Source organism: Chanodichthys erythropterus, chromosome 21 (assembly GCF_024489055.1).
Source record: "Chanodichthys erythropterus isolate Z2021 chromosome 21, ASM2448905v1, whole genome shotgun sequence".
NCBI lineage: Eukaryota > Metazoa > Chordata > Actinopteri > Cypriniformes > Xenocyprididae > Chanodichthys > Chanodichthys erythropterus.
In genome coordinates, this window is record NC_090241.1 from 36,940 (window position 1) to 52,500 (window position 15,561).

The window sequence follows — 15,561 nt, forward strand, 5'->3', positions numbered from 1 at the left end:
TGCTCAACCAACTAACACATTACAAGCTTTGGGTCATTTACAATAAATAATTAAGGTGCAAAGATAATTAAACTAAGACAGACATGTTGCAGTGAAATACCCAGTTACTCCTGCTCTGGCCACAGAAAAATCATCATGGACACTCAAAAAATGTATACAGACGTAATATTGTTTCTTCAGTGTAAAGATGTTGATATTAAGTCTTTTCTTTCAGCATATATACTCTGCAAAAAAAGAAACATTCTCACACTTTCAAACTGCTTTTTTTCTTAGCAAATTTCTTATTTTGTGTATTTTTTTGTGCATGTATATATAGTGTATATAATGACTTCTGATGCAAAAGCTTCTAAGTGCCATCTGATATTTTCTTCTAAAATGAACATATTTATCAAGCTTGTATATTTATGCTGTTATTTCACTTTAATTGTAATGAAAGGACCTATTAATTGCCATTTAATTGAAATTACTGAGCTTAAACATACAAGCTTGATAAAAATGCTTATTTTAGAAGAAAATTTCAGATGGCACTTTGAAGTCATCATTTTATATGTGTATATATATATAACAACAGTTCTTTCTGGTTCTCGAATCTGATTAGCTGAGATCAGTGTGATATTTTGGAACTGTTTCACCATTTGTACCACTCCGCTTGGGGCAACTATGGTGGTCGAGCAAATCCACCATATTTTATATAAATACTACTGTTGTTATGTCACAAAATTTTTAGTTTAGGCAAGAATTATAATTAAGTTTTTTAGACCTCAAATTTGTGACTCATATATAAACATGGTGCCTATTTTACTAATTGTTTAGATGCTTTGCAGAGCTCCAGGCTGTCAGCGACCATTCAGCACTCATGTACCCACAGAGAACAGCTTCATCTCAGCCAGAGCTTCAGGGATTTGCGCTGGCTCTTACGTAGATAGTGGTTAAAAATATAATTTTTGTCTTTGTAGTAACGGCAGCTTGGGCTCAACTGTTAAACTGTCAACTTGAGATTTGAATCCATGGTGGAAGGAAGTAGTTCCTCACAAAAGAGTGTTTTGTTGTTCTTTTTTATTTACACACTTGTGCTGTCGAACTGTTGTATAAACGCAATGTCACACTTGTAGCCATGTGATATGGCTGTATATCAGCACACTGTGATTACCCACAGCCATGCCGATATTGTCATGATCACATGCTGCGTCCCAATTCGCCTACTTATACTACGTCCTAAAAGTATGTACTGTTTTTGTAAAGAAAAAGTACATACTTTTGAGTGTGTAGTAGAAGAGTATGCAAGTTTTGGGACATACTACCTCGTCATAACTGCGTCTTTAACAGACGTTCTGTCGCTTAGTTACTCAACCTGTAACTGTTTAAACTACCCTGTCAATCATCTTGTCACAGTTAAAATCCTCCACATTGAATTAAATGTATTTTCCTACCGTTTCGGAGAGAAATGTAGTCGCACGTTGATCTGCCAGTCATGGGTCTTTCATGCAGAGAACTCTCCTCATCTTTGCATAATGATGCATTTAAAAGTTAATGACCAAACACATCGTTATAAAAGTTCACAATGCTGTTGCAGATGAAATATAATGTGGATAACATTTAATAAATATCTTTTTGTCAGGTTAGACACTGCTTATTAATCATTTAAGCCCCTTTATCTTAACCGTCGTACCTCGCATGTCCGTCATGTTTGTAGTTTTTAAACACTTTTTATTCGTATTTGTAGTTCTAATCGAATCCTCGTCCACAGCGCAATGTGTTATGGGCAATATTAGCCGTTAGAAGTGTGCACGGATCTGCACTTCGAATTCTAACCGGAAAAAGTACACCATTCGGGTATCTTTGGAATACTCATGTCAACATACTACGATTTGGGACATACTAATTCTTTTTTCGAATACTATTTAGGACGCATAGTATGCGAATTGGGACGCAGCAACAGTCTGCTCCTGTCAGTTCCCGGACTACACTTCCCACAATCCTCCCTGCCAGTCACATGTTCACTCTACACCAATCACCTGTCGCCACATACAGCCATGCACACACTCCTCACTAATCACTACACCCAGCTGCAGCTTGTTACCTGGACTATAAAAGGACTCTCACTCACACCATCCAATCGCGAAGTCTTGATTACCCAGTGTATCATTTCCGAGCGTTTCCCTGTGTTTATTGTCTACCTGTTTTTCGTTACCGATCCTGCCTGTTTCCTGTTTATCGACCCGTTGCTGCCTGTCCTGACCCTTGCTTTGTATACCAACCTGTGAGTGATATCTGCCTGTCCTGATCATTGCTTGTTCCTTGACCACGATTCTGCCTGTCCCTTGCTGTTCCTGTTTGCTCCTGTTTGACCCTGCCTGTACGACCACTCTCACTTTAATAAAAGCTGCAAATGGATCTCTGCCTCAGTCCCGCTTCGTTACAGATATACAGCCATATTGCATGGCTATGAGTGTGATATTATATATATATATAGCTTATTAAGCCATACAATTCAAATCTAATACTGAGATCCTCAAACAAATTATTATTTACGATCCTAAGAGTGTAACTTAAATCTAAGGGTGACCGAGCTTTTGCTGTTGCTGGCCCAAGATTATGGAACAACCTGCCCTTCGAGGTTAGACTGTCCCGTACGCTAAGTACCATCCAGAGCTGCTTAAAGTCATACCTGTTCTCTCTAGCATTTAACCTTTTATTGGATATTTTATCATTGATGTTGTTGTTGTTGTTTTGTTTGTTTTTATTTATTTAATTTATTATTACTTTATTTAATTGTAATGTACAGCACATTGTAGTTACTGTGTAGCCTGAAAAGTGCTCTATAAATAAATAAATAAATCCAAATACATCATACTGGCACTGTAGGTCTTAATTTTAAATTAAAAATTTAATGAATGTGTATAATTTTTAAATGAAAATATTGTCTGAAATGAATAAGTAAAAATAAATAAATAAATAAAAATGTGCAACAGTAACAGCGACTCTTTAGCTTGGAAAGATGCAGAGGCTGAAGCACAGGCTTCATCTCTGAATGGAGTGCTCATACTCTCAGTAATGAGCTAATGAGGCGGGACAGCAGGCCTGCTGGGACAGATGTGTAAATCAAAGGCCAGTGCAGGAGGGGCTGCTCAAATCTAAAAGAACTACTGCAGGAAATCACACAGAGAGCCAAATCCAATACACAAAATCAATAACCTCCCTCAGATGCTGAGCATACTGTAAAATCAGCACTAAAACCCAATGCGGATTCACAGCCTCCTGGAATAACTGAGGATACAAACGAGTGTAAAATGGTAGAGAGCATCACTTCATCATCCACAGAGAGCTAGACACCTGCAGAAGAATCTCTAAAGATCTGAAGTACAAGAGCTTCCATAGAGAAACAAACAAATGTCATGCAAAACTATTTAAAGTTGAACCTCTTTAATCTAAATTACTTAAATACCATAAGCAATATCATGCCAGCAAGAGTGCCACAAGTAACATTTTAAACAATATCTCAATGAACACAAAAAAAATTTTCAAAATGTTGACAAGACTACGTTTAATATAACATCTGTTTAACTTATAACATGAAAGTAAGGTTAATAATATAACTTAGATTACACATTTTTCAGTTTTATTCAAATTAGGGTGATGCAAAAATGAGTACATGATTTTTAATGACAGCACCAAGTCTTCTAGGCATGGAATAAACAAGTTGGCGACATTTTGCAACATCTATCTTTTTCCGTTCTTCAAGAATGAGCTCTTTTAGAGGCTGGATGCTGGATGGAGAGTGAAGCTCAACTCGTCTCTTCAGAATTCCCCATAGGTGTTCAACTGAGTTCAGATCAGGAGCCACTGAATCACTTTCACCCTGTTCTTCTTCAGAAATCCAACAGTGGCCTTAGATGTGCGTTTAGGATCATTGTCATGTTGGAAAAGTGCAGGACTCCAAGTGTACGGAGTGATGGTAGCATCTTCTCTTTCAGTATAGAGCAGTACATCTGTGAATTCATGATGCCATCAATGAAATGCAGCTCGACAGCAGCAGCACTCATGCAGCCCCACATAAGCACACTGACACCACCACGTTTCACTGTAGGCACCATGCATTTTTCTTTGTATTCCTCACCTTTGTGACGCCATACAGTTTTGAAGCCATTAGTTCCAAAAACATTTATCTTGGTCTCTTCACTCCAGAGTATAGAGTCCCAGTAGTCTTCATCTTTGTCAGCATGGGCCCTGGCAAACTCTATGCGGGCTTTTTTGTGCCTGGGCTTTAGGAGAGGCTTCTTTCATGGACGGCACCCATGATGCCATTCCTCTGCAGTGTACGCCGTATTGTGTCACAGGCAGTGTTGGGTGTCGAGTTACTTCAAAAAAGTAATTAATTACTAACTACATCATCAATGTTGTATTTAAAATACGTTTCTAATTAATCTGTCTGAAAAGTAATTTAATTACTCAATAAGTAACTCAACTCATTACTAATTACTACTTAAAATCCCCATAAACATTGACCGGATAGACAATAAAAAAGGAAACTCTTTTAATAATTTAAATATGAGTCAAACATGGAATAGTTTAGCCTTTTATAGTTTTTTAAAACATTATATAATAATAATATAATAATTAAAATTAAAACATACTATAATACTTAAATTTTTTTAGTAACAAATAGGGATGTCATGATACCAAAAATCTAGTAATCTGTACCGATACCACCAAAAGTGCACAATACTCGATACCAAAGTCGATACCATGGTAAAAATATTTCAAGATACAAATAAAACAATGCTATATTTTTTTTCATGGTAGGTCTAATAGTAGTAAAAATACCACAGAAATTGAATAATCAAATATAAACTAACTCTGCATAGTTATAACTGTATAAATTAAATATAGATTAATCCTTGTTGAAGCTTTTCTTTTGTTGCTTGATTATCATTTATAATACAGACAGCCAATAGTAGACAGTAGCATGTTTTTTAGGCTGCTGTCACTAAGACCTAATGGACGGAGACAATATGCTGTTACACATGCTGTTCACATTCACATAACCAACGCGAATATACGCCAAGACAGGCATTTTGACATAACTGTGTGTGTATTTGAACATTTATGTGTAATAAACCACGAAAATCTGACACTCATGCATGTGCGCTTTGGTTGAGAGTGCACTGACTGAAGACCGTCTCTCAGAGAGCGCGAGTAGTTTTTTCTACCTAGGACATAGCTTACATTTTACCATAATGTTCTTGCCTCAAAAAAGTGAAGTAATTGGAATATGTCCATTCTGCAAAACAGCCACTCGCTTCTGCCAACATCTTCAGACAGTGACTACGCAGCCAACTGGTTCAAAGTTGCGAACTCACACCCAACTGCACTACAGCTAACGATTTTAAAGAGGCAGCGTTCACGTTTACCTTTAGACAAAACATTTTGATTTTAAATTCAATACTGATTTACACAGAACTGTTGAACTAATTTACATTATAAGTACATTATAAGTAACTGTAATTAAATGACTTAAAAATGAACAGTAATCCTTTACTTTACTTTTTCAGTGGATAAATAATTTAATTACAGTATTATGACTGATGAGTAAAGCTTTGCTGATCTTCTTGTAACCTTTCTGGTGTAAAGAAATTATTTTCCTCCTTAGGTCTTGTTCATTGAGATATTGTTTAAAATGTTACTTTTCAAAGGGCGTGTACTCATTTACGCTGAGCACTGATTATATATATATACAGTGGTGGTCAGAATTATTGGTAAATATGATCAAAGATGACTGTAAAAAAAAATCTGCATTGTTTATCTTTTTTATCTTTAATTCATAAAATTAGCAAAAGTCTAACCTTTCATTGAAGAAAAAGAATTGAAAGTGGGGGGAAAGTCACATTATGAAATAAATGTTTATCTACAAAACACGTTGGCCACAATTATTGGCACCCTTTTATTCAATAATGTTTGCAACCTCCTTTTGCCAATGAAACAGCTCTCTCTTCTTCTATAATGCCTGATGAGTTTGGAGAACACCTGACAAGAGATCAGAGACCATTCCTTCATGCAGAATCTCTCCAGATCCTTCAGATTCCCAGATCCATGTTGGTGCTTCTTCTCTTCAGTTCACTCCACTCATTTTCTTTAGGGTTCAGGTCGGGGGACTGGGATGGTCATGGCAGAAGCTTCATTTTGGGCTCATTGACACATTTTTGTGTTGGTTTTGATGTTTGTTTTGGATCATTGTCCTGATGGAAGATCCAACCACGGTCCATTGTTCTAGCAGAAGCAGTCAGGTTTTGATTTTTTATCTGTTGGTATTTGATAGAATCAATGATACCATGTATCTGAACAAGATCTCCTGCAGAAAAATAGGCCCACAACATTAAAGATCCAGCAGTATATTTAACCGTGGGCATGGGGCACTTTTTATCCTTGTGTGCACCAAACCCATCTGGTGGGTTTGCTGCCAAAAATCTCTTTTTTTAGTTTCATCTGACCATAGAAGCTGGTCCTGTTTGAAGTTCCAGTCGTGTCTGACAACTGAATATGCTTGAGATTGTTTCTGGATAAGAGCAGAGGATTTTTCTTGAAACCCTCCTGAACAACTTGAACAAAACAAAACCTGAACAAAACTGCTGTTTGATCATTTCTTTAGGCTTTCTGAGACTCAAGACTCAACTAATCTCTGCAATTCTCCAACTGTGATCCTTGGAGAGTCTTTGTCCACTCAAACTTTCCTCCTCACCGTGCATTAGGATGATTTAGACACACGTCCTCTTCCAGGCAAATTTGTAACATCTTTAGTTGTTTGGAACTTCTTAATTATTGTCCTGATGGTGGAAATGGGGATTTTCAATGCTTTAGCTATTTTTTACAGCCACTTTCTATTTTGTGAAGCTCAACAATCTTTTGCTACACATCAGAACTATATTGTTTGGTTTTACTCATTGTGATGAATGTTTAAGGGAATTTGGCCTTTGTGTTTCCTCATGTTTATATTCCTGTGGAACAGGAAGTCTCGGCTGGACAATTTCATGTTCGTGATCACCCTGGTTTGCTAAACAAATGTAAATATGAATGGGAATATACTTCAGAGATATTTTACTCATAAAATATTCTAGGGGTGCCAATAATTGTGGCCAAAGTGTTTTGGAGAAAAACATTTATTTCATAATCTGATATATATATTGAAATGGAAATCAGCTATGACTATGAAACCAGCTATTGGCCATGTAATGTTACTTAATATTCAGAAGCATTTATTACCAAATTTTCATACTAAGAATATAAGTAATTATATATATATATATATATATATTTTTTTTTTTTTTTTTTTTTTTTGCATGTTATCTGCATGTTCTTCATGGTAATAAATAAATAAATAAATAAATAAATAAGCATAATACTAAGGATGTAAAGCAGAGCCAATGTATCAGTTACAATCTCAAAATTATTTGTATCTATTCGCTTTAAGCTGAAGCTCGTGAAAATTGTTCCCTTCATAGTTTTCATTTAACAAATATGCCTGGTATAGCTCATAAAGTAATTCTTTGTTTTTATAATTATAAAATTGATTGAAAAATCTTAATTAAATTAAAACAATAATACTAAATATTAAATAAAAGGCAAACAAATCTTTATTTATTAGTATTAATAATAATAATAATAATAATAATATTAATTACCAGTGTGTACAGAGTTATGTCAGGACAATCATCCACAACCTCAAAGAGGACTCTATATAAAATAGCTGATTAAACAACATGGAAGTTGAAAGAAAATATTCAGAGGTTGAAAACTTCTAAAACAACTTTTATTGCATACAAACGCAAATCTGAACAAATTATAATACCTAAATGCTTGCGGTCTCTAGGAGAGAGTGAGAGAGACATATCAAGTAGTAGAAAATGTGTGATGTAGTATTTTAGTTGATGAAAGCACTGATTTCTGAGAGAAGCACAGAGAAAGCAACACAGAAGTCTGATGCCGTTCTGTTCATTTAATTCATAAAGTTAAAACTCCTTTACTTCACAAACTAATTACTGCATAGTGATTTTAGAGGTTTATGTATAATATCATGCAATATATTCAGGGCTCACCTGTTCTCAAACAAACACAAGGAGTGAGGAGTCTGCCGAATATATTTCCTATTATTCAGTAGAATTTGTTTTGAAGCTATTATCTGTGTCTTTCTGAATAAGGCATTTTCATTGCTCCTTTGAAATAAAAGTTCAGGCTGATGTGGACTCCACAATGGACCAGCAAAAGACTGCAAGAACCGAAGCTGGCCTCTGGCAAACTCATAACTTTAAGAACTTTAAGAACCCGGTCGATCAAAACCATTACTGAAACTAACGTTAAAAAAAACATCTTGTGCAGAAATCTTCACAGTTATAATGTCACAATCCCAAGCTCATTAACATATGACTGCCAACATTTACATATCACATATACAAATAAATATGGAGGTTAGCCAATCATATCAGAAGTCTTACAGGAACAGTAGCAAAAACAGCCTGTTTAACTGAGAAACAATCTCTAAGGTCAGCGATGCCGTCAGAATTTTGTGTTTGAACTCTCGTTTTAGAGGTAGCTCTGTACATTTCTACGGCATTTCGAAGAGTAATTAACTGGTAGTGAATGTATTTATTGTAGAGTTAATGAAAGTTATTGTGAATGTTTGAAGCGGAAGATTTACCTTCATGAAGGTACCTTCATGCTGTACACACTGATATGAATAAGTGCTCATGAAACTCCAAGAGACAACATGGTCATTAAAAATATCTCTGTATCGCCCCGACAGCCGTCATCTCGTGTCTTTCACTCACTGCGTTACAGTTTCAGCCAGCAGATTTTCACAGCTGAAATGCTTGACAGCATACGTGTCAAACTATTACTTTATTAATTCCATGTTAACAATTTTACTTAGGGCTATATTAAGCATTTTAAAAGATGAATTTCAAAAAGTACAAGACTATTTTCCTTGAATGTCATGAAATTGCATGTATAGTAGGCTACATGTAGAATAATATGAGCGATCAGAGCTTGAAATTTCATGTCATTTACACAATTAACAAATTTTAACAAATTATGAACAAACTGTAACCTAAAAATAAGTATTATAAGAAACTCACATTTTATTCGGCAACACAAATTACATTTCCATACGTCAAACTGGAATTGCGAAATGATTATGTGCTTCTTCTTCTTTTCTTTTTTTTAAAAAGAAAGTTGCTAAGAAGGACTACAGCTACAAAGATGTGAGTTTAGGTGCTTCACAGATCAGACAACTGTTGTAGTCCTTACATCCAGCTTTCATTTTCAACGTTTGAGGTTTGAATGTGTGTAGCTAGTTTATGTTGTGCAGTAACAAAGACAGAAAACAGAAGAAACAATGGGTCTCATTCATGAAACATTCGTAAATATACGAGTAAATATGTGAGTGATTTGCGCGTAAACAGACTTTCCCGAAAACTCTCCTCCTGATTCACAAATACTTCGTAAACGTCAGAAGTGATAGTGAAATGTGTGTGTGTGTGTGTTAATTAATTCCAATCAGTCGTAAATGGGACGCGCGTGCACGTTCATTCTCAATTACCATAAATCCCGCCCATTAAATCCGACTGACAACTATATATGGGCATCATTTTTTGACACCAAATGAAGGATTTTGGCCATTTTATAGGAAACAAGTTCCATAGTTTGCCCAGCCCTATTGAAATCAATTCATTATTTGATTAAAGTGCTCCGTTTGCAGATGCTATAGGTGCGTTCACGCGGCCTTGTAATTCCTGTAGTTACAAGATTCTAGCTTGTAAAAAGCGTTCACGTCCTCGTAGAGTTCGAAATTACAGTTTGTAAGCTGGGAGTTTTCTGAAAGCTCCCACATGTAACATGTGGCCACTATACCACCTGACCGCTGTAGATTGATTTATTAGGCGTTGATAGTGGTGTCATGGAAATGCATAATTTCCAGTCCAAGGACCAAAAGGACGTGAACAGCTCCGAATATAACGTCATTTCAAGATAGCGGTAAATACAAGGTGACGTGAACGCAGCTTAATACTGGCTCTCACAACAAAAGTAAAAAGAAAAAACGTATGTGATTACTATATATAATATTTTTTTCAAAATGCTGTAAATATGTACCTTATTAAGGTGAGTTAAAATGCAGCCTTATTACTGAGCAAAACGTTCGGATGTTAAACGCACTATTTACGCGTGACTGGGAGCAGGTGTAGATTTCTTTCATACCAACTAACATTTGGAAAATACGAACATTTTAATGAATCCGAAAATTTACGCCAGAACCACTTTACACACGATTTACACAAAAATTCGTTCTGCTCTTGTTTCATGAATGAGACCCAATGTGTGACAACAATCCAGTTAGAATACTTTTCAATCCACAAATCACAAACATTTACCATGGATTTACTGTAGTAACACTAACTGTAAACATGGTATTGTGGCAGAAATGTGGGATATTCCTATAAAAATGTATTATTATTGTAGACACGTAAAATTGATTAGAGTAATGGAATATAGGGCAAATTAAAGAAGCCTTTAAGCTAGCAGTTTTCTACATTTGTATTTATTCTAAACATGTTGTAACTTGATAGGCCAAATACAATAAAGCCATTCTGGATACCATAGAAACCATATTGTTTTTTTGTTTTTTTTGTTTTTTTTTAACCATGGTAGTGAGGTGCCATGTGTAGTTTTACCTGTGGTTATCATGATCTAAATGTACGACACTAATAAAAATTAACCACTGTTTTTTCAAAGAGAATAGTTCTAACTCAGTAAGAATATTTAAATTTCACCCCTTACAAATTAGGTATCCGGCCCCCAGGCATGTCCACAATATCGAATCTGGCCCCCTTTAAAAAAAAAAAAAAAACACCCCTGCCATAGACCTTATTTTACTTATTGAAATATAGCAAACAGAGGACCAAAGCATACACATCACTGCCAAAAAAATGCTCAGGATTGGGTGCTTGACAAAATAAATAATAAAAAAAAATAAAATAAAAAAAAGTTGGCACACTAAAGCTCCAAAAATGCAAAAAATGTTAATAGTGGACTGGAGTAACATTTCGTCTGACGAAGAGCCTGTGTGCTTGAAACATTAGTCTTGTGTGAAATATAGAGATCTGCTATTCCAAAAACCCAGAGAAAATTCCTGAGGGAAGCCATGCTGAATTAGCCTTCTGGGTTGGCCGACAAATTGACGTCATGGCTGAACAGCTCTATTTTTTTTTTTTTTTTTTTTTTTTTAAGCTATATTTTGGGCATTTTTGCCTGTATTGGAAGGGACAGTCAAGGGGAGACAGCAATGCATAGGGGAGGTTAGAAGGACACAGGATCGGGAAGAGACGAGGAGCCAGGCCTCGAAGTTACGCCGTATGTTGGAGCTCTGCCCACAAGGCTATGGCTCCATCCTGAACAGCTCTATTGTAAGGGTCAGGAAGGAAAATGGCCATGAAAAAATAAGTTACAACTCTTTTTAGTGCAAAAAAACTTGACTGACATTAAAAGTGAAGTTAGAATGTGAAACTATTATGACTTCAGGTTTACTGCCCCATATTTACATTCACAGAACAGCACGGCTCCCTGATCATATTTTACGGTCTTGCTTTTAGTTTTAGTTAATTCAAATTCTGTCTTCTCCAGTTTCTCTGCAGATTCATCAAGAGAAATGCTTTGAGAGTCTATAACTCAGTCTGCCAGAGTTTTGCCTTTCTGCTCTGGACACATTGGAGCCAGAGCGGCTGGACGAAGAGGCACATCTGTCTGAAACACAACCACCAACCAACACCACCCACATGCTGGGCGAGAGAGACGCTGCCCATCTGCGCTAGATGAGTGGAAGAACAACTACTACGACTCCCATACATGTGTTCTACAAAAGATACTGTCATTTCACCTGATCATCTGTTAAACAGTATCACTGCAGGACTCAAATGTGGGTAAACTTCACCTGAAAACTTGAAACAAATAAAAAATTATATTTTGAAGCTTAATGCTGAATATAATAATAACGTCACAACTGAAAAAAAAAAAAATCTTGTTCTAAGAATAGGCTTATTTATGCAATATATTTTGCCTTTGATCAGCAGCAAGCTGCTCTCAGAGTGGTGCGTGAGGTTTGCTGGACTGCTGGAGGGATTTGCTCGGCGACTGTAACCTTGGCATAAGTCTGCGTGAGCCTACAGGCTTATGTTAAAGAGGATGAGGGCTGCTGTAGACCTTTGACCTATTTCAGGGCTGGTGGAATGAGGAGAAAGACAGAAAGAGAGGGCTGGAGTTAACTAGAATACAGTAAACACCTTCACCTGTCACTTCTGATCGCTTCCGCACATCACTAACATCACCAAACGAGACAGGTTTTTTTCAGACAGGTTTCCCAGACATTCCCCCTGCTAAAACAAACTGAGCTAGATTTTGAAAGTGCCAGAAAGACAATCTACCAATGATATGCTTACAGTATGACTGGGACTCTGACATTAAAATACAAGAGTCATTTGTACTAATGACAGATCATACAGAAAAATATATCTGTAAAATCTGCGGATATCAGAATCAGATACTGAAACACATCAGCTGACCACTAATTTTATATATTACAAAAATAACAAAATTCACCTTTAAAACACAAAAGCAAAACAACCATTTGTGGAACTCTGTAATCCAGTGCAGCAGAAAGTCAAAGCATACTGGTCTTTAAAGGCATTAGTCTTATTCTGGCATCAGACTCTGTAACCTTGAGCAGAGAAGCATTCGGACATCTTTAAAAAGACCAATAGTGGCTAATCTGAGAGACATCTGACCAAAGCCAGGCCGATTCTCAGCTGGTTTTCAGGATAAAGAAGTTTTCAAGGCTAATAACAGGACAAACACTCATGATGAACATTATGAGAAAGAATCTTTAGAATAGGGAAAGAATCATACAGGATGGAACTGAGTAGATCATTAAAATGTCTGAATTAAAATCTGTGTCTTTAATTTTGCAAATCTACCCAATCAGAAATGTTGCATCTCAAACTCAGAATAAGTTCATCCGGATTGGCTGTTCATAGGGGGCACATTCAAGCTCAAACCGGTGCGCAAACTTTTGCTACGGTTTCCGGGTTGAACGACATGTTTCCTGGAAACGGTGTGCAATGGGGTTTGAGATATTTTTTCTCTTGTTTGGTGGGTGTGTCAAAAATGTCAGCCCAATCAGCAGCAACAAGAATATTAAAGAGACAGCTCGCACAATGAGTCCAAGTAAATTTGTTTACAAATGTGTCCGCTGCAGCTCGGTATATGCAACAATTGAAGATATAAGAAGACATGTTTGTCGTAAGAGTTTTATAGTAAAAATATAGAATATCAATTTTTCAAAAAGAACACAAAGAAGGGCCTTCTCAGCTAGTTGCAACTCTTGCGTCATCAGAACAGGGTGCTCAACGCACCACCGTTTCCATTTAAAAAACGTTTTGCTTTTAAAAGACGTTGCATGTCAATGCAGATTCTTTATGTCCTGTAGGACTAAATAATCCAAACAATTACAGTATGTCTACATGAGCAGCGCTCAGTTTAAATAAATTAACACTTTAATTCAGCATGAATGCATTAAATTGAGCAAAAGTGACAGTAAAGACATTTATAATGTTACAAAATAAAATGCTTTTCTTTTGAACTTTCTATTCATCAAAGAATCCTGAAAAAAATAAAAATCTGAAGCAGCACAACGGTTTTCAAAATTAATAATTAATCATAAATATTTCTTGAGCAGCAAATCAGCATATTTTAACAATTTCTGAAGGATCATGTGACACTGAAGACTGGAGTAATGATGCTGAGTATTCAGCTTTGATAAATTACACTTTACTAAACAGCTGATTTACATTGGAATAATATTTAACTGTTTTTACTGTATTTTTTATCAAATAAATGAGGCCTTGATGAGCAGAAGAGACTTCTTTATCTAGATAGACTTCTATAGATACTTTCTGCATGACATGTAGCTCATCAGAGTGAACAGTCATTTTACTAACAAAATGGGATTCAATATTTAAATCAAAAGACCAAAATATAGATGCTCTTTAGACCAAATATTGCAGTGAATATACACACTTCAAGTTGTTTTAAAAATCCTTATTGACTAAGCAGAAAAATCATGGTCAGGTATGGGAACTATAAGAGACCTTTGTTTGAGAACTGCACAATCATAGTGGACCTCATACACACCAGCTACACCTCAGTAACACACACGGCAGTAACAAGCAGCTCCTTGTGTCACTGGCAAAAGCTTTAAATTAATCCGATACAGCCTGAGAAAGCATGTTACACACAATCCATGACAAAATGCGTGTTTGTCAACGGGCTGTAGCTGTGCAGTTTATTACATACAATTACACAAGACATAACGCAGAAATGTCTACCTACCTGATGAACAGGAGACGAGGAATATGGCCAAGGCCAGTTTGGTGCCTGTCCTCATTTTCAGTGCAGATTCTTGTACTGTAATAAATCCCAAGCTGATAATCTGCTCCCTCTAAAATTAATGTTTTAATATTGCCAAAAGCATTTATTTGTGAGCAAACAGGTCCGGATCAATGTGTAAGTCTGTAAGAGAGGTTTAGTGTTGAGAGATTTGACAAATCCTCAGCCTGGAGGTCAGTGCGCGTGTTTGTGTTTGCATAGATGAAATATCAAACATTAATATAACCATACTGTATTATAAATCAAAGTGTGGTGGCCTGAGACAGCAGCTTGTCCACTACACACTAGAAACATGTCCTGAAACTTATTGATCAGTATATCGATCACTCTCATCACACACAGAAACAGCGCTCATTTTGAGTTTATCGCCACATGCATGGCGAAAATTCCCATCCATGATTCGTTCAAGTTCAAAAACATCCCGAGATGATCTTCTGCTTCTTTTAAATGATCAGAATAAATCTGAAGATTTATATAATCATAGTCATGATCTTCATTCCAGAACACACGAATATAAATCCAGTTCAAGGGTTTAAATTAGGATCCAAAAAACAGGAACATCTACATCAAATAAAAATAGTGTATATCATAGTGTCGGATAAACTATATTCCCCGTAAAATCCTTAATGCGCCTCTGAAACGCGTTTTTCGTCCGGATGATCCCGGATCAGTAGATCAGCTGATCGCAGTTCAGATCATATCAGCTCCGTTTCTATCTCGTTAAATCTTCTATATGCGCTGAAAAAACCCTCAGATGTGTCTATATATTCTCTCATGTTTTCCTGAACACAACATGGCGAACAGCGCGAGTGTTTTGTTTTTTTTGCTCTCCTCCACTCCTCCTCCTTTCATCCACTCCTCCTCCGCCTCTTTTCCATACCAAATGTTTCCAGCTCGAGATGGTTCAGGAGGTGTTATTCCGGCAGGGGGCGCTCGGTGGCCCGATATGCCGCATTCCTCTTGGGCAAAATTCACGTCTCGAGACGGTTTTTGTCTTACTGCAAACATATAATAACTAACACGTGTAATCTATTATTTACGTTCTTTGCAAGCATTGGTAGGTGGCATGCGCAGGAA

General features: G+C 36.4%; 1 protein-coding gene across 2 annotated transcripts in view; it reads right to left on the reverse strand.

The window, feature by feature from the left end:
- Positions 1-15,561, reverse strand: part of acvr2ab (activin A receptor type 2Ab) — a 34,309-nt gene that overhangs the window by 18,404 nt on the left and 344 nt on the right. For both annotated transcript variants that reach the window (XM_067373158.1, XM_067373157.1), the window contains exon 3: positions 14,428-14,502. In XM_067373158.1, the coding sequence (XP_067229259.1) occupies positions 14,428-14,502 (75 nt within the window). The remainder of the gene's footprint in view (positions 1-14,427; positions 14,503-15,561) is intronic.